The sequence below is a fragment of the Girardinichthys multiradiatus genome, chromosome 10 (assembly GCF_021462225.1).
Source record: "Girardinichthys multiradiatus isolate DD_20200921_A chromosome 10, DD_fGirMul_XY1, whole genome shotgun sequence".
Taxonomy (NCBI): Eukaryota; Metazoa; Chordata; class Actinopteri; order Cyprinodontiformes; family Goodeidae; genus Girardinichthys; species Girardinichthys multiradiatus.
Window position 1 is genome coordinate 31,441,243 of NC_061803.1, and position 20,451 is coordinate 31,461,693.

General features: G+C 40.3%; 1 protein-coding gene across 2 annotated transcripts in view; it reads right to left on the reverse strand.

Moving 5' to 3' along the window:
- Positions 1 to 20,451, reverse strand: part of LOC124875514 (cGMP-dependent protein kinase 1-like) — a 92,424-nt gene that overhangs the window by 59,851 nt on the left and 12,122 nt on the right. For both annotated transcript variants that reach the window (XM_047377727.1, XM_047377729.1), the window contains exon 3: positions 537 to 703. In XM_047377727.1, the coding sequence (XP_047233683.1) occupies positions 537 to 703 (167 nt within the window). The remainder of the gene's footprint in view (positions 1 to 536; positions 704 to 20,451) is intronic.

Sequence of the window (20,451 nt, forward strand, 5' to 3'; positions counted from 1 at the left end):
TTGAGATCTGAAAAATAAGGAAATGTATTTAAAGTTAAGTTCATTAAATTTAATTATTTCTCATGTTTCACAGCTCAGATGAAGCTGTCTAAAATTTATTAAAGAAGAATTTGTTTGGCTGAAACCGAGGAGCTACACATTGAGGCTGAGAGGATGCATCTGAAGAATGAGTACTTCTCAGACTCACTTGAAGGCAAGAACCTTTACAGGTGTTGGACCTTAGCTAAGAGCTGAATCTTCTGGTTCTCCTCTATAAGATGGATGTACAGACAAAATAAGGTACAGACAGAAGGAGGTACAAAGGAGGTACATACAGACAGAAGGGCAGACAGATGGAGGTGCACACAAACAGAGGTACAAAGGAGCAACAAATCAAGAGTGGAACAAAGAAGGATGTGCAGACAGAAAGAGGTAGAGACAGTAAAAGGTACAGGGAGATAGAGGTCCCATCTTCTAGCTCACCCACTAGATCAAACGTAAAAACAGCAACTACTTCCAATTCCATGACCAGTTCCAGCCAGTATTCATGCTCTCACCTTCCATGACAAACACCAGTGAGCCCACATCTCCTTCCTTTATGATACAGGCATCCTTCCCATAATCAACTGGGTACATGCAGTCCACGATTTCCTGGATTTGAGAGAGCTCCAGGTTCTTCATGAAGTCATTGTCCAAGATGGCATCCTTTATCAACTCCTTTGACCTAAGAAGAAGAGGAGGAGGAAAAGGAATTTACCAAAATATCCATCCATCCATCCATCCATCAGAGCTCAGGTCATAGAAGCCACAAGTTCAAAATATTCCAATCTCCACTTATACTCTCCAACTGCCTGGAGGTATTAAGGTATTTACAGGATAGATAGGACAAATAGTTCCTTAAGTGAATTCCAGTTCTAACCCAGGCTCTCTTTCCAGTGGAGACCACCTGAAAAACCTCCACAGGATGATCCTGATCAACTGAACCACCCAAGCTCAATCCTTTTGATGTGAAAGGATGATGGCTGCCTTATAGAGGAAACTCATTTCAGCTGCTTGTATTCAAGATATGATTCGCAACTGCGAGGTCGCAGCCTTAGTTGGGGTGCGCTTGTTTTTCCTTCTACTAGGTCGCTACATCTCCTCTTCCAGTGCTTCCTACTGCATGTAATGTTACACTTGTCAAGAATTCTGACAAATTTTCATAAGACTATTTGTTTTTGTCAGTTAACGGTTTTGTAGCTGGTCATAATTTAAAGAGAATGATTTTGGCCGTATTGGGTTTAGGCATTCTCCTAACATCTAACAAGAAGGGGGAGGGGGCATCATATTAGCTACACACATGTATTGTGTAGGCTAGGGGACGGGAACTGACTCCCTCTCCTGAAGGAGAAGGTCGGTGAACTGTCCATCCCGGGGTACCCTAGACCCTTGGTTCCAGGCTCGCCGCAGATAACACCGTCTCCACCCATTCTCATCTATGAAGTCACCCGTAAGGGCGATAGTTTAATGTTAAAGTTGGTAAATATATGAAATGAATGAAAAAAATGTAAATGTTTTTTTAAAGAAATTATGAGTTTTGAATGAAAGGATTTTAACTTGAAAGAAAATAAAACTGTATTTTTTAACTTATATATGCTAGGATTGTCATAATGTATAGAATTTGTTCTGGGCTCTGTGGGGATTGAGGAAGCTACAGATTCAGAAGATTCAGAACATCTCACCCTCTCATGAAATGCACAGCACATCTTTCCTACTATTATGTTCTTGGGAACAAGTTTGAAGTCCAACAGGTGAGCGTCTGGAGGTGTAAAATAAAATTGCAGAGAGGAAGCAGGAAAAAAAATAATACAAAAGCTTACTTTGGGTGAGTCTGGGACACCTCAGACTTACTGCAGACAAACATGTTAAAGCTGATGTAAGATCAGAATCTGATGCTGGGATACTTTTTTTCAGATTATGAAGTACATGAAAATACCAAATAAAAAGGCATGGAATTTGAATTAGTGTGTTGCCATAATGCAAATATCAAACGTTGAAGCTCTTGCTTATCACCTCATCATCCATCCTGATGGTCCACAGCTTGGTCCCCATCAGATGAAAAGTGGTGGACCAGAACACAAGGCAGAATTAAAGCAGACACTTGCAGATTCTCAATCAAGTACAGACTGTCGCACAAACAATGGCTATGAATGTTTTAATTTTAAAGTCAGTAATTGGGCATAACACTGAACACCTCAGTGTCACTTCGCCCTGGCCCTTAAGACACACTGCCCTGCATGTTTTAGATGTTGCCTTGGTTTAACACACCGGATTCAAATGATTGCAATTCAGCAAAAACCTGATAATCAGCAATCACCCTGCATGTTTTAGATGTTTCCTTGCGCTTATCTGTAAAACATCTGGTTTGGAGTTTAAACTATAGCCTACTGACTATTAATTACATTTTCTATTATACGTTTCGACGAAAATTAAAGACACGGCACAAAGGAGGACAGGGACTTTGCTGCTTTTGTCCTCCTGATAAGCAGGTTCACACTGTAAAGACTAGTAACATTCACTGCTGTCAAAAATGACAAATAGAAACAGCTGCAATCATGTGACAGAAACCTGAATACAGATACTCTTTATTAAAAAAGACAGGTTACTGTTCTGTGTGAACGGGCAGCGGCAATTCTATCACAAAGCTACACTGATGTTAGCAAGTACAATATGGTAATAGCTTTGAATACACTCCACTGCTAAATACTCTCTACTGCAAAGTAAACAGTTCACATGTTTATAATCGGCTCCTTCTGAAAATGGGATACTCATATAGATTTATCTTTAGTCTCGAAAAAACCTAAACCCATCTTAAGGACAGCTTAATGCAGTCATGCTACAGCAAATTAGTATTAGCTTGGCACCAGGGCGCCCGCGATACTGCAAGACTACGCAAGTTTAAATGAGGGATGGAGAGATGTCTCCAAGCCAAACAAGAAGCTGCAGGTGCTTCTTCTTCTTCTTCTTCGGTGTGATCGCTGTTCCCTACTTGTAGTGCAGCGCCTAAACAGTCTACAGCAGCCACACAAGCACACCCAGTAGAAGGAAAAACAAGCGCACCCCAACTGAGGCTGTGACCTCGCAGTTGCTCGCTGTTATTCCATTGGATGGAACAGTTGCCAGAAGATGGACCCGCTCCAATCCAAGAGAGAGCAAAACAAATCCACAAGCAGGGAAGAGGGGTTTGAGAGCACACTTTTGATCTGTGCAGAGAGCAAGTTTGCATGTGAGCAGGAGGCAAGTGGGAGGAGAAAATATCTTTTCAAGAAGCATTAAATCTGAGCGCGGAAACAAAGAAATTAGGGAGAGCAGAATATATTTGAAAGAGAGCAGATGTTTTGTGTGGAGCCTGGGAACTGACATGGGACGGGGAGAAAAGATAGCGTGTACACGAAATACAACGGTGCCCAGCAGGTGTCAACGAGTGAAAAAAACAGTCAGTGGAAACCGTGCTCACGCTTTTCTAAACTAAGCGCTCAGTTTAACAATCTGTCTGCACAAATTACTATACTGTGCTCTCGGTTTTGCAATCTGTGCGAACGGATTTCTAAACTGCTCTCGGTTTCTGCAGTCTGTCTGCATGGTTTGATAAACTGTGCGCTCTGTTTTGCTCAGATTGCTCACATCTGTCAAGATATCTCAGTGTAACAAAATTAAAGTCATATTACAAGCTGTGAAGTGTGCTGATTAAAACATGGCATGGCTTTAAGTTTATATATGACAACAGATCCAGTGAACCCTCCTCGCAGGTATAGGCCATACATTCAAACTCTGGATAGATGTGACTGAGTAATCAGTGCTCACGGATTGCAAAACGGAGGGCACAGTTTTAGTAATCCATGCACACAGATTACTAAACTGAGCACTCAGTTTAGTAAAGTGTGAGCACGGATTTCCACCAGCTTTGGGTTTTTTTTTACCCGCTGACAACTGCTGGACTCCATAAAATACTAATTCGTTCCCACAAAATACTAATTTGTGTGCACGAAATATTAATTTGTCGCCGCGAAATATATATAATGTGCACAAATTAGTATTTCTTCGCATGCTATATTTTTCTTTCCCCCCCATGTCAGTTCTCTGGAGTTTTGAGTGCAAGCATCACAAGTTTTTGATGCAAGCATTACTAAGTTTGAGTACAAGCAGAATGAAATCCTGCTCTTGAAAATATGTCCTCTTGATTTTTTGCAGTAAATATCCCCCATAGGAGCCCCTGTATACTGGAGCTGTGTTGATTTAAGCAAAGACTCTCCTCTGATCTAAAGTAGGCATTACACTTTTTACATTTTAAAATACTAATAAGTCACACAACCATGAAAATATGTTAAAACATGTCAAGCAATCCTTACTAAAAGCTTTAAAGATGGAGGTTAATGACCCTGTTTGTAGACAAAACATGCACATATTTTGCATTCTTTCATAAAACGTTGGTTGGCAGTGAATTCTAATTCAGTGATTTTATCTATGCCGAAGTAGCAGAGAAACCATCTCAAACTCGGTCCGCATTCATACAGAAAAACCTTCTCTCAGTGTCTAATTTACTCTCCTGTCTGCAGTTATTTTCATGCTTCTCTTTGACAGTTTGGGCAGCTGCAGCAGGAAGGCAGCAGACAGCTTTGGCTCTGTCTTTTTTCATTTTTCATAAAAATAATTGATGTTATTTTCTGCAGGTTTGATCACCTGACATCTCAGAGCTCGTAAACACTGAAACTATGTGTCTGATCAATAACAGCCAGGTGGTGCAGAACAGACAGCCAGCCAGTTCATTCAAAACATCCTTCAGCTCAGATTGATCTTACAAACAGTGCCATGCCTCTGAGTGAAGGAGGAATTATCGAGACCAAACTGATAAAAATCTGACAGACTGTCAGGAAATGTTCTGATTTCTCCAGCTCGGGATAAAATCTCAGTTACAAAACATAGAAGAAACTGGTGTCACTCAGCAGGCATCAAATAAAACCTGCTGCATTCATGCAGATTACTATTATCAGAGGACTCCATCCATGTCTGCAACATGTTTGTGTATTTTGCAAAGAGAAAAAAAATAACAAAACAAAGAATGATTGTGAAATCCGTCAGATGTTTGGTGTTTGGTAATTAACTGTGATTACAGTGACATACTGAATAAAACTTGACCTGAATGTTTGGTTCAAAGTGCAAACAGATACAAGTCATAAACAAAACCTGCATTTTCATGCAAAGCTGATTAAGGTTTAACATGATGTAACATGGAGGACAAGCATCAACTCTTGAATTACTTCTGCTAAGTGTTGAGTTGGATGTGGATGTTTGTGTTGCAATGACTAAATTGATTATTAAAACCCAAAGGAGAACACTTAAAATCACATTACAAAACTCCGCTGTGCTCTCCTAAACCTACGCCTTCCATAACGTAATCGTGACTCTACTATGCTGTTTCTTTCTGGTTTTTGCCTTGCTTTTCTACATCCCCAGGATGCTTTTCTCCATCCTCACTATTTGCATTAGAACCACGTTAACACCAGAATTATGCTATGCTTTAACCCCTACTCTGACTGTGCAAGACTTTATCCATGTCACAATCAGCACAACTTTCCTGTACATATGGGAGGATTCTGACAGCACTGATTAACAGGCCATACAGTAGACTGCACCCATTACGATAACATGAACCTGTTGCCATGTTCTTTGAGGATACCTTGACACATCCAACCAGAGGGAATCCTGGAGACAGACCTGAGAATCTGAACCCCCCCAAAAAAAAAATCACTCAAAAAAAATGTAAAAATCTTTCTCTGTATTTTACAAAGAAAATCAGTAAAACAGTCTGAAAAAGTCAGTCCCCTTAATGTCCGATGACATTACAATCTCTATCAGCCTCTGCTCTTTATCTGTCTCCTCATTAATAAATATGGTGCTGATTTCATGGAAGGGTGAAGTGGACTCACTAAATGCAGAGTGGAGGCTGAAGACAGGCTCTGGTGCTCTGAGGCGAAGAGTGGAGGTGTCGCCAGAGCCCCCGATGTACATGCCTGTGCCTATGAGGCTGCTGGGGCCACTGAAGCTGAGGCTATAAACCATACCAAGTGGAACCAAGACCTCTGGGAACTATTGCCAGTCGTGTGCCCCAGTATGGTGCAGATGCCTCCAGGTAGTCTTTAGAACATACAATGTTAAGGGTGCAGCGCTGGCGGTGTAGGGGGTTAAGCACGCTACCCATATATAGAGGCTTTAGTCCTCGATGTGGCAGTCTTGGGTTCAAGCCCCAGCTGTAGAGACTTTTGCTGCATGTCTTCCCCCCTCTCTCTGCCCCCATTTCCTGTCTAACTACTGTCAAACAAATACTGGGAAAAATAAAGGCCACTACAAAAAAATCTTAAAAAAACAACATGCTATGTTCTTCACTGCCTCACAACGGAGGTATTAAAAAATTATAATCATGTCCTCTCTTAATGGGTCCATAGTCATCAGTTCCTTATATTGTTACCACCCTCCTGTTTTTTTGTTTCCTCATTCTTCTTCCAGGACGTCTTTTTTTGGATTTAGATGTACAGCCTGTGTTCATCCTGTTGCCCCACACACTCATAGTTTCTCAGCAACTAGCCAAGATGAGTCTAGATGTAGCAGATTAGATGAGTGCCTTTCTTTCTAGCAACAAAACCAACACCATTGTCTCTTTTGTTCAAGGAGCCTGAGCATGGAGCAGTATTTATTGACATGCTGACTGTTGCAGCTGCATGGTGAGAGCATCGTGCAGTCCTTTTGGTTTCAGCAAAACAGGTTGGACCAGATGCACTTAGCAGCTGTGCCAACAAGATGTGGGCCTCATGGAGTTGAAAGCTCAACCTGAAGTGAGTGTGTCTGGTCATGCCTCAGATTCTCTGTGACCTCTGCTGTCAACATGCTCCGCCCCCAACATCCTGCCAGCAGGACAACAGACAACAAATTTCTTACTGCAGAAGTTTGGCGATTGCCAGTGGTGGTCGGCCCATAGGGGGCGACAAGTCGCTGCCCTCCCTGATAAGAATCAGTTTTTAATTACCAAAGTGTGCCTCTATATAATATGAAATATATATAAACTACATTTCCCACCTACTGATATTCATTCACCAGTGAATTCCCACAGACAGACTCGTATGTTTTTATCATGGGGCACTGTTCAGAGTGCCCCAGCGGTGCAGCCGAATAGCCAATTGTTTACAGTTTACAAATGAATAAATGTATGACCAATCAGTGTTGCAGAATTTCATGGCTTTGGGGCACTGAAAATATCACCCATCGCAGGTAAAAAAAATGCTTGTGCCACACAGTTATTCAGAGGGATGGCAGCGAACTCAATGAGTGAGGTGCAGCTTCCACTGAATTCGGTGAGATCCTTATTGATCTACCTGTTTGCAAGTAGGACAGTGGAGGAGAAAATCCGGGTTAAGGAGCTGGGATCCGACAGGCTCAGAAGCAGCAGCACTAGCGCTAAGATGACGGACCAAGAAACTACGGTACAAAGCCAGGTAATGTTAAAAAGTTTATATATGTCCTAATGTCGTTAATATATGCTCTTGGTCCGTTCTTTTGGCACTAGTGCTGCTACTTCTTCTTCTTTTCTTCTGCTGGCGGTTCGCAACAAATTCAGAGGTGCATACTGCCACCTACTGTACATAATTGTATAACTCCACCCACTATATTCTGAGCCTGAGATCACGTGACGCCAAGTCGCTGATATAAATTCGTATTCTCAAAGAAAAGAAATCGTATTCACAAACTGTTATAGCAAATTGTATTCATAAAGAATAAACCACAACTGTAAACTTAAACTTTGTGTTTGTAATTTCTTGAAGCTGTAACATTTTATTTTGTATTCTTATAGAGGAAAATGTGCAATAACTCTTTTGGATTTTACTTATGCACAACTATTGACTGATATGCACACTTTTCCGTCTTTACATACACATTGTTTTTGACAGCGTTCTTACCCCATATTTTACACTCATGATCATGACGGAGATGTCTATGATGATGGACAAGGTGAGCTGACCTACCAGCTACCTGCTGGGCAGAGGGAGCCAAAGCTGCTTCCACTGACCTCTGATGATGATGTGGAGCACTTTCTAACAACTTTTGAAAGGATGGCTAAGGTCTGTCAGTGGCCTAAAGAAGAGTGGGCAGTTCGTTTGGTTCCACTACTGACCGGGAAAGCACGTAGTGCATATGTGCTGATGGATCTTGCACATTCTCATGTTTATGACAAGGTGAAAGAAGCTATCTCGACCAAATATGAGATCACGGTCGACACTTATAGAAGGAGGTTTCGATCCCTGGATGTGCATCAGGGTGAGACACCAAAAGAACTTTATGTTTGACTTAAGGACTTGTTCTACAAGTGGGTCAAACCGGAGAAGTCATCAGTGAAAGACATTTCGGAATTAATGATCATGGAGCAGTTTCTGAGGATGGTGAATCCAGATTTGGAGGTGTGGATCTGCGAACGAGCTCCAAAGTCTGCGGAGGAGGCTGCAAGTTTGGCCGAAGTTTTCCTGTCAGCGAGGACGGGAGTGAGAAGAACCAACTTTGGGCATAATCACTTCCCTATAGGAAGAAATAAGTGTGACGTGGATGGAAAGGGGTGGAGCTACGGGTCAGACTATGAGTTTTCCCACTACTAAGTCTTTTTCTGTAGCTAAACCCAATCCTGCTAAGAAGTATTCCCCCTCAAAACCAGATGTAAGGGGTTTTCAGTGTAACAGGATAGGTCATACGCAGTATACATGTCCTGCCACTACCAGGAGTGAGCCCTCTCTTCTGTGTTCAGTTCCGAGACCATCTTCCCCATCTCCGGTTCAGGAACTTGCACGCACGGTCCTGGTGCTCGTAAATAGTCAATGTAAAATAGCTTTATTAGATACAGGAAGTTTTAAATCTGTGGTTCTTTCTAGCCTGGTGCCACAAGAGCTTTGGACTGAGGTTAAAACAAAAATAAGTTGTATTCACGGTGACGAAATGGAGTGTAATGGAAAATTCTTTTAAAGTGCTCTGATATTCCCTTCACCTCTCTCCTCTGACCTCTGTGTTTTATTAGTGTTCTGTTATTTAGAGCAGATGGACTCTAAATTCAAATGCTGGAGAGTTTTATGGTTAACACTTCCTGAAGTGTATATTTCAAGGGAAGGTAGATGGGTGCCCTCATAAATAACTTTGTTAACTCTGACCCGGGGAGGGTCTAGGGGCCATATTTCTAAAACTCTTTGCAGTTGAGATAACACTGTCATGTTCTGGTATAAATACTGTGTGTAAATGTTGATCGGGGCTCTGTTTCACTGACTAAACCTCAGTGACAGAGTCATTCAAACGCTGAATGCCTTTGAATAAAACTTATAAGACAAAGTCCGGATTTTCTCTTGTTATGAGTCAACTTCTACCCACTTTGATAAGAAAATTCCACAACAATTTTAGCGTCACGAACAGGATCTAACGTGCCAGAGGAGACCGCAGGATGGGACACGGACGCCTGGCCAGCCTGGAGACGTTGTCCTCAGTCCACTTCCATTTTACGGAGGGGAGTCCTCATGTCCGCCTGCGGCTTCTGGCTGATTAGATCCGAACAATTTGTCGTCAAATATATCTGGGTGAGAAGTTGCTCTGTATGATATAATGTATATTATTATTTTTATTACACATTAACCATCATCTCCTAACTAATTAATTAGGTTCCAGAGTTGCGAGAGGGAGGACATCAGCTGAGGGCCCGGTCACCCTGCAAAGGAATGGCAGGGAGGTTCTTATTGGTAACAATGGGATAAAGCAGAACACAGGGTTTTGCGGGTGGTTTTTAGCAATTTTCTACACCTCATAAAGGAGAAAAGCCAGTGGGCAGACGTGCCGCTGAACAGGTAAAAAAAAAAATGGTTCCGGAACCTTGAGGCATCAGGGGTGTCTCCTTCTTCAGACTCTGATTTACAAAATAATGAAAGGAAAAAGTGGGGATGATTGTGTTAAATGTGCTTTAATTTGGAAGATAAGTTTGGTTTTTCACAGCGTGGAAGTTTGAGTGTAAATAAGTAAAATAGTTTAAAAAGTTTAAAGTAAAACAGTTGATGGAAAAATAAATAAAAAAAAAAACATAAGAAAAGATTAAAAAGCACAGAGTGCATCAATTAAGGGGTTAAAGAGTTCAAACTTTCCTGAAGGAAGTTTTGTTTGTCTTAAATATTGCAATCAGTCGGTAAAGAAGGTAAAAGTGAAAAGGGACATTAGAGATGTGAAAAGAAAGTTGTTTTAGAAAGGAGTATAGTTCATGTTGTGGAAGGAAGTGACAGGCAGGGGGACAACTGACTGACTGACTGATAATATTTCTTTGTGCAAAATCTGAACCTATACTAAACTTTTCTTTTGCCTCTCTCACACACAAATACACACATATATGGGATTTGAGTTCAACATCTGCGTTTTTGAGTCTGGATTTTAGAAACCTGCCCTTCTCCATGGCTACTACACCAGAGACGCTTCTCCAGCACGGCCTGAAAGAGAGAGATCTGCCTTCCTGCATGTTGAAAATCGCAGTGTGACTTTCTACAAGAAAAAAAAAACGAAACTCAGAAGAAATCTGGACTCTCTGAGATGGACAAAGATCCATGTTGTTTGCAAGAGCCAGAAGAGCGATACACTGGATTTATATTGAAAGCATCTTGTGCGGGCAGAAGAGAAACCGGAGCAAAGTTTCTTCTTTCTCCCTCCTGAAGAAGTTAAAGTGGACAAAGAATGATTGAATGTCTCACCAACAGACCGGGGAAGGGCCTGGTTGTTTTTTTGGACTGATAGAGAACTGTGTGACAGTCTGACTCTGGAGCGATTTAGAAACTGATGGGGGTAATGTACAAACACACACATTTGCATAAATCTTTTCCTATTTTCTGCAATGAAGAACGCTTATTAACCGCTGATCATGTGACGCTTGCTTGACGTTGACAGATATAGCGGGTTAAAATATTATTTTAGGGTTAGAAAAGTATCTTTAAAAGGTGATAACTTAGTTCATTTGATACTTTCCGGTTAATTCTTTTAGAGAAACAAGTTCTCTTTCGTCGTGGAATATTCAGGGTCAATTATTATATTTATTAAAAGTTATTAAAAAGCAGAGGAAGTTACAACATCTCCAAAACTCAGCAGTAACCAAGTGTTTCTATGTTATTCTCAGGACAGATCTCATGAAGGAGCATTTTTATAAAACCCAGCGCATGTGTAACACCTGATGAGTTTCTCCTTCAGGCATTATTTTCTGTTGTCAGAGTTTGCATCCCATAAATCTAATGGGTAGAGACCTCATTAAAACAGGCTTAGTTCTACTGCAGATGGTCTTCATACAGTTTCTGACACAGTACTTCCAGTTTGGTGCAGTTTTTGTCCGCAAGTGTTAACTGACGCTTATGGAAAGTACAAATTCATTGTTTTTCACAGCAGCTGCTGGGATGAGGTTATATTAGTGTTTTTTTTATTCCCTCTTCTGATTCATGCAGCGTGTTGATTTACACTGTACCTTATATCAGGTCCTGACAAAAAAAACTATGAAAGGTTTGGTTCTGCAGGTTCTTTTTTCTCCCTTTGGGGAAGGAAAGGAAACCTAATCAGTTCTGTGTTGCACAGAAATATTAAAACACTTGTTGTTTTCTAAGATATCACCAGCTAAAAACTTTTTAAACTTTTGAGAGTAATTGGTTTTGTTAAACACATTTTCCTTGGTAAAACAAACCTTTAAAATGAGTATGAAAAAATTGGGTTATTTAGAAAGAATCTGATTGGACAGTGGTACCACACAAAAATTAAACTAATCTCATGCTTCCTAAAAGACTCTGCATGAAAAGGCCTTCAGAACCGGGGAGTTATTTTCCACCACAGTACCAAGTTTTTTAAGCATGCTTTTTCTTTATTTTAAAACAGATCTGGTTTTTGTTTTGTTCTTGTTTTTTTTTAGCATAATGTTTGTCTGAAGCTTCTTATGAACTGGGTTCGAAGCAAATATGATCTGAGGTAAATTAGGAGCTGTGAACTAATAATTTTAAATCTGATTATGGTCCAAGCAGAAACAATATATTTAGCCAATCCTTCAATCTCTGCAGAAAGTTAACACCATTGTTCAATGCAGTAGTACTCAACATGTGGTTCCTGGACTCCTGAAGCCTGTAAGCCATAGATTTTGGGTCCATAAAATTATAAGACTTAATTAAAGGTAGGCCGATTACCTATTAAAATAGATCTAAGTCAATGATGAGTTCCAGTCATTTTGGTGACTTTGAAATGCAATAATACTCAAAAAGTCTACTCTGGGGACACAGATTGGGGTTGAAGAGTTTAGTTTTGGAACCAAGGTTAGGATTTTTATAACAGAATCAAGACAAGTAAAATTCTTTATTTTAGAAAAAGAAAAGAAATAAATGCTCTCTTAACAGTAAGAGGATGGTCGGCTCAAACTCAAGTCTCCTTGTTTGATTTCTTAAGGTTTAAAGATTAAAAGAATACATATGAGTACAAAGATACACAAGGTAATTTCAGATTATTAAGAGATAAAATATTGAAACATTTATCAGCATTTGGATTATTAAAGAGGGGTTCTAGTAATAAGTTTTCCCCAACTCTCAAAATTTAAATAGCCAAATTAAAGAAAATGATGTTTGTTCTTTTTTAAACACTATGTGGGAAAAAGTCCAGTTTGGAGACAAGCTTCTTATCTTAATTTCTGATTAAGTCACTGCAGTTTTGTTTAGTTTGGGTATACCATAAAAATGTCAATGCCGACTTTTCTAATTTCCCCTCGGGGATCAATAAAGTATCTTTGAATTTGAATTGAATTAAATAAAAAATACTTCTTTGCATTTAACTTGAAATTCTGCAATGCAGCTGCGATCAAACTGAGCCAAACAAAAAGAGAACTATAACAATAACTCTCAGGATTGTAGTTATTATTACAGAGTTACAGTACAAAGAATTAGCAAAAGGTTTCAGCATCAGTAAATTTGGATTCATATAAGAGAAAACTGTTGCTGTGCTTCTAAATACTTTGAGATCTCTTTGGACTATGTGCACTCATTTTTAAAAAGGATCCTGACGATTGTCATAACAAAATTGATCAATTATAGCATTAAAAGATATGGCTGAGAAAACATATTCTGAAAAGAGATTGTTAAAAATTTCTTTGAATTCTTGAAGCTTCAAATTTGGCCATTTGTCTGTCTTTGATGTTTTGTCTTTGTTTTGTTGGAATTAATGTTTGTTTATATGTTGCATGACAATAATTCATGTTTAGAATAATGTTTCTAAATCCCAGATTGATTAAAACTTTGAGTTTTCAGGAGAGTTAAGAAGCAGCTTGTTTCTCAGGTAGGTGCATGTTAATAGCTAAGCAGTTTAAGTTACACTAATGTGGGATGGGATGAAGAAACTGTGGGTCCGCCCATAGGCTGTCAATCAGAGGTTAGTTCTGCCTGACTCCGCCCACCTACTAGGTTGGTTCATGCCTTTGTTGTCATGGTAACGCTCAGCACCTCCCTTCCTGAGTTTTAACATTGTTTAAGAGACAATAGAGTCAAAATGCTTGTAGTGATTGTTGCCTTAAAAACATGTTTTTTTTGTATAATAATTAAGGATGTAGCATGACTTTTAGATTTATGTGTTTTATTACTAAAAGGTTAATGAAATAGTTTAAACTAGTTTGAAGAATTAGTTTTGCATGCAGAATCATTGGTGATTTATTAGATTGAAAGTTTCCCTGGTGCCATTAAGCTAGCTGACAGTTCAAGATATGCAAAAGTAAGGAATATATTTTTGATAAAGAATCAGAGTCATGCCTTTATACTTGGTGGGAATTATTTATTTGATTCAATTTGTAGGGTTTATTAATCCAAATTACATTGGATGTCCATTAATCTAATACTCATCTTTGTACAAGACAAATTAGGATGATGTGTGACTAATTTCTAAGTGAGACATTGATGACGTGAATAACTAAAGTTTGTGTTTAGTTGTTAATGGAACTGAATTGCAGTTGAAAACATCTGGATTTTCTTTATGTTGCTTTTCTTAAATTCATAGTGACACATAGTTATGTCAGAATTCATTTCTTTGGTTCTATGTAATGTGATCTTGGTTACTAGAACATTTTTGTACAAACTTTTTGCTGGATTGTCGCATGGGTTGGACCCTGCGCCAGAAGAGGGGAATGTCAGAATAAAGTAACATGGGGTTCCAAAAGTTTTAGCACTCATGGGAAAAAGGGTAGCTCATACCTCCAGTGAGGACTTAGTGACAATGCGAGAGAGACGTTGTACTTTGTTATATAAATGGTGCATAGCTCCCTAAGACCACATTATGATAACCTCTCTGAAATTATGGTGTTGATTCTTTTGTGAAATTTTATATCTCCACAGATTAGACCATTTTTGAAATTCTTTGTGGGTTTTCTGAAACTATGAAATGTTGACCTGTAATCAGACCTTCCTCAAACATCATGTCACATTTTTGATATTCAGAATATTTAGCTGAGGGTTATTGCTAGTATATCAGGTGAAGTCAGAAGATCAATTCTTTTGATTTTGTTGGATGTTTTGATGAAGTTCATGTAGTTAAGCACTTAGGTTTGAGAATGGGACTTTGAATTGAAAATTAGCCAAGTGTTGTGAAGGCTCTACCTATTGTTCTCACTTATATGAGATTGAGACAAAGGACAGAGGCAAATCTCAGTCCTTTTGAAGTGCTGTGTGGCAGGTCTCCTAATTTGGACATGGGAATATTGCCAGGATCTTTTTCTTCCACATCTTTGTGTGAAGATAGGATGTTGTTTTACTGTCAAAACCTGTCCACTGTGTTTTCTCAAGTTTCACAGACGGTGAAGGCTGCATTACCAGAAACAGCCACTTCCACCCTCCAGTCCTTTATTCCTGGCGACTGGATTCTGGTCAGAGAATCTAGGAGAAAACACAGGAATTCCAGGCGCTGGAATGGCCCATATCAGATCCTACTAGACACCCAGGAAAGCTGCAGGAAAGCTGCAGGAAAGCTCCAGCTCCTCCAGCTTCATCTGGCTTCCAGGACACAAGTCATCTTCCAACTGGATCATCCACGGCCTGAAAGGTGTGAGGACAGCGGACCACCACAAGATAAAGAACTGTAAGCTGATCACTGGCGAGTGATTGAACAGGTGGTTGAAGAACACTGTTCTTACAAGGGCACAATAATCCCTTGGGCAGTGCAATGTTATTTCAGAATCTACTTAAGGCCATCGCATTGCCTGAAAGTTAGAAATCATAAGTTGGACTATGGAAGCCTGACTTCCAGCAGGTTAGAGTTCCTGTTTCTAAATATATTTCTAGAGGAGCTTCCAACGACCGCCCACCTGTACCAGACTGGTAACAGGGCAGCTTGAAGCGCAGAAGCCACTCAGGAGAGGCAGCAGGATTTTTGTTTTTTTTAAAGTTGTTTATAATTTGTTTTCTTTGAGAAAAAAACTGTTTGCTTTCTGTACCAGAAGAAAGGACATTCCACTTCAAGGTCACGATGCAGTATAATGGAAGATTGTCTGTTCTGATGCTAATGATTGGTATTTCAAGTATTTTTATAACTCTTGTGTTCATTTGGGAAAAGGTACAGCAAAGACAATGTAGGGCTAATTTGAGGAATTGTGTTAATAATACTCATCAGCTGATTCGAAGAGAGATTCATCACTTTTCTGACTACTATGAACATGCTGATAATGTCTGGTGGCAACTGATGCATCAAACCGTGAGGAAGATAAGAAATGATTGTTGTTATGTTTGTTGTTTGATTTCACGTGCTATTAATGATCAACCATTTTTGGTACCAGTTCCTATTGATACTACTTATGCTCTAGCTACTTTCTTTCCAGATAACAGGTTGGTGGAGGTCGTTTTTCCTTGGGTGATGGTTTTGTAGAATTTTCTTTTAGTTATGTGATTATCTTGTAATCAGAAGAAAGGAGTGTAATGGAAAATTCTTTTAAAGTGCTCTGATATTCCCTTCACCTCTCTCCTCTGACCTCTGTGTTTTATTAGTGTTCTGTTATTTAGAGCAGATGGACTCTAAATTCAAATGCTGGAGAGTTTTATGGTTAACACTTCCTGAAGTGTATATTTCAAGGAAAGGTAGATGGGTGCCCTCATAAATAACTTTGTTAACTCTGACCCGGGGAGGGTCTAGGGGCCATATTTCTAAAACTCTTTGCAGTTGAGATAACACTGTCATGTTCTGGTATAAATACTGTGTGTAAATGTTGATCGGGGCTCTGTTTCACTGACTAAACCTCAGTGTCAGGGTCTTCAAACGCTGAATGCCTTTGAATAAAACTTATAAGACAAAGTCCGGATTTTCTCTTGTTATGAGTCAACTTCTACCCACTTTGATAAGAAAATTCCACAACAGGAGTATCCAGTAGCTGAGGTGTATTTGACTATAGGAGGTCAAACCTTTTTATTACCTGTAGCATTGGCTCCAAGGCTGCCGTATGCTCTCATTTTGGGTTTGAATGTTCCCACATTAACTAGTTTAGTGTCAAACGCAGAAGCTGAATTGTTGAATCTCCCTAATAGCCACAAGGAACAACAGGTTAGGACTCAAGACACTGCACTTTTGCAGAAAAATGTCCCTACAAGGACAGAAGCAGAACCTTTTTCCCCAATCTGTAGCTTGGTTACTACTAGAGCCCAGAAGGCACGGAACCCACTTCAAGAATTACCTTTCTATGATGTGGAGCTGGAGGTGGGCCGGGGAAAGCCCTTTAAATCTAGAGCTGAGAGGAGAAGGGAAAGGTTTATGGGTACGGTCAGAAGGGAGGTGGGTGAAAAGACAAAACCCTGCTCTTTATTTGACTTTGATATTCCCTTAGATGTTTCTGCCTATCAGAGATCTGACCCAACATTAAAATCATGGTTTGACAAGGTCACTGAAGTTGAGGGGAAGAAGCAAGGGAAAATAAATGCTTTAGAAGATGCAACTTATGTGGTGAGGAATGGTGTCCTTTATCAGGTTAAGGGTGAATCGGAAGCCATTGCTTTGCCCCAGCAGTGGAGGGGAAAAGTGATGGAACTCGGTCATTCAGTTCCCTGGGTGGGGCACCTTGGGTTTCAGAAATCTCTCCAAAGAATAGCAAGACGGTTTGTGTGGCCAGGCATGTATACACAAGTACAACAGTTCTGCTCTTCTTGTCACACGTCAGTTGACTACAAATAAAGGTGTTTCTAGAGCTCCTCTACAGCCATTGTCTATCATAGAAACACCATTTGAACGGATAGGAATGTATGTGGTAGGTCCCCTGGAGAAAAGCTCCTCCGGTAACCGCTACATCCTAGTTATCTGTGACTATGCTACTAGGTACCCTGAGGCTTTTCCTTTGAGATCTGTCAAGGCTAAACAGGTAGCTAGTTGTCTGCTACAGTTGTGGTCGCGAGTAGGCATCCCTAAAGAGATCCTTACTGACTGTGGGACTAATTTCCGGTCAAAACTGTTAAAGCAGGTCTATCAGTTATTAGGAATAAAGGGGATAAACACCATCCCTTACCATCCCCAGACAGATGAGCTGGTGGAACGCTTCAATCAAATACTGAAGAGCATGCTGAGGAAGTTTGTTTCAGAGACTGGCACAGACTGGGACAAATGGCTGCCCTATATGCTTTTTGCATATCGAGAAGTTCCACAGGCATCCACTGGATTTTCTCCATTCGAGTTGCTGTACGGACGACAGGTGAGAGGACCGTTGGACCTTCTTAAAGAACAATGGGAGAGCCCAAGTCCATCGGGTGAGAATGTGGTGGCCTATGTGATCAAAATGAGAGAAAAACTTGAACAAATGGCTGTGTTGGCACGTCAGCACATGGAGACTGCTCAAACTAAACAAAAAACCTGGTATGACAAGGCTAGGGAGAGGAGTTTTTGTCCTGGACAGCAGGTGTTGTTGTTGCTCCCTACTTGTGACAATAAGCTTCTTGTGAAATGGCAGGGTCCGTATGAGGTCACACGATGTGTGGGGAAGCTTAATTATGAACTGCATATGCCTGAGAGGAAGAAGAAATATCAAACCTTCCATGTTAATCTTCTGAAGCAATATCACCACAACAGTTTCTTATGTCATCTGCGTCACAGTTATCTCAACAGGATCCACTGCAGAGTGAGGAGCGTGCAGAGACTGTTTTGCCCCAACTCTTTGTTGGGGGCAAAACAGGGGTGTTCCATTTTAAGGTGATGCCCTTTGGCCTGCAGGGGGCACCAGCTACGTTTCAGCGTCTCATGGACCAGGTGCTGAGGGAGGCATCTGACTTTGCAGCGGCGTATTTGGATGACGTGGTGATTTTCAGCCAGACGTGGGAGTAGCATGTTCATCATTTGCAGCAGGCTTTACAGCTTATCCGATCCGCAGGCCTTACCATTAACCCCCACGAGTGTAAGATGGCTCAGAGGCAGGTAGAGTACTTGGGCTATGTGGTGGGAGATGGACAGGTTAGACCTCAAGTAGGGAAATTGGAAGCTATTAGGGCATACCCCATACCTACAACCAAAAGGAAGGTCTGTGCTTTTGTTGGGTTAGTGGGGTGTTATAGCAAGTTAATTCCCCATTTTGCAGAGAGGGTGGCTGTTCTAACCGATTTAACAAAGGCCTCTGTGCCAAATAAGGTCAAGTGGACTGAGGAATGTGACAAAGCTTTCAAGGACTTGAAGTCTGCGATCTCCAGTGACTCTGTTCTTTACAGACCAGACTTTGATGGCCCTTTTCTACTGCAAACTGATGCCTCCGGAATAGGCCTGGGTGCAGTGCTGATGCAGGACATTGATGGGGAGAAGCATCCTATTGCTTTTCTCAACAGGAAGCTTCAAGACCGAGAGATTAGGTATTCCACAGTTGAAAAAGAATGCCTTGCAGTTAAGTGGGCTGTGGAGTCATTACGGTACTATTTGTTGGGGCGCCATTTTACCGTTGAAACAGATCATAGGGCGCTGAAATGGTTGCACCAAATGAAAGACTCTAATATGTGTATTGCAAGGTGATATGTGTCATTACAGCCTTTTGACTTCCCAGTGCAGTACCGGGCAGGAAAGTCTAACCTTGTCGCTGATTCGTTATCTAGGATGTATGAAGATTGAGCAACTATTGTCCTAAGTGAAGGGGGAGGAAATGTGATGGAGATTAGGGGCTCCATCCCTATTATTGATTATTGAGGTTATTTATTGATACTATTTATTGATATTATATTTATGTATGGAATAAATGTTTGTTTAGTTCATTTCATTTATAGTGATGTTTAGTTAAAACATTCTTTCAGGCAGAGGGACTGGCCATCTTTCTGTGACACAGAGAATGTGGGGAAATGTCACGTTAATTGTTGAGTCTCACGACAGGTGTGTCTCCTGGGTGGAGTGGAGCATACCACTGTTAACTAGGAAGGGAAATGCTCTGCAGAGTTAGATTAAGTTAAAGTTAGATTGATTGTAGATTAGTTTAGCCTCATGATTTGCATGTATGTAATGTGTATTAATATTATTTATTGTTTGTGTTCGGTGGGGTGAATTATTGTGGTGTATTGTTTCTTGTTTTATTTTGTCACCTCTTCTCTGGTATGAGTTGGAACTACCTTAAGGTAGAAAGCCAGCTTTTGTAATCACTACAGGTGTGTTGAACATGTGATCGGCAGTTTGGAATAAACGCCATCTCAAACTGCATCCTGGGCCTCGTCTCTTTCCTCGCACGAAAAGCAAACCGCCGCTCATGGTGACAAGCCCCACCAACAATATTTTTCACCAGCCGCCACTGGTAATTGTTATTCATTTGTAGAAACCTCCCTCACTCCAACATGCATAATGGGGAGCTACATTCTTTATACATCCCTGAGGACATTGCTAAGGTCCTGCAGCTAAACTGATCGAAGTAAATTTAACCAAGGGCATTAAAGGACATACTTAGAGTTAAAACAGGAAATAAAGCTCATCACAAGTAAAACCAATGACAACATTCCAAGACATGAGGACACAAGGAAAATTCTAAAACTTTCAACAGAAACTATTCCTTCTGACAACTATGGTCTGAATAAAAGATTCACCAACTGTTTTATTTTGCTCATCATCACTTTAGATTTTATATTCCAGATCATCCTGATCATCCAAAGAAACCAACACATAATTACAACATGACGAAGTTAAACCAGACCAAAATTAAACATTTTAATTTACAACCATGACTTAAAAACACTCACATGATTTAGAATGGCTTTATATTGGCTAATTCTGTAAATAAATGAACCATATTGAATTTATTTTACTCTATTGTTCTATATTCTAAACCTCAAATCACTTCTTAAACTGAGTTTGATCTTTGCCTGCTCTACACAGGTGGAAAGTTGTCAATCTCTGGTCATTATTACAGATAATCCCTGCAGCTGGCGCCTTAGATGAACTCTGGACTGTGGCTTG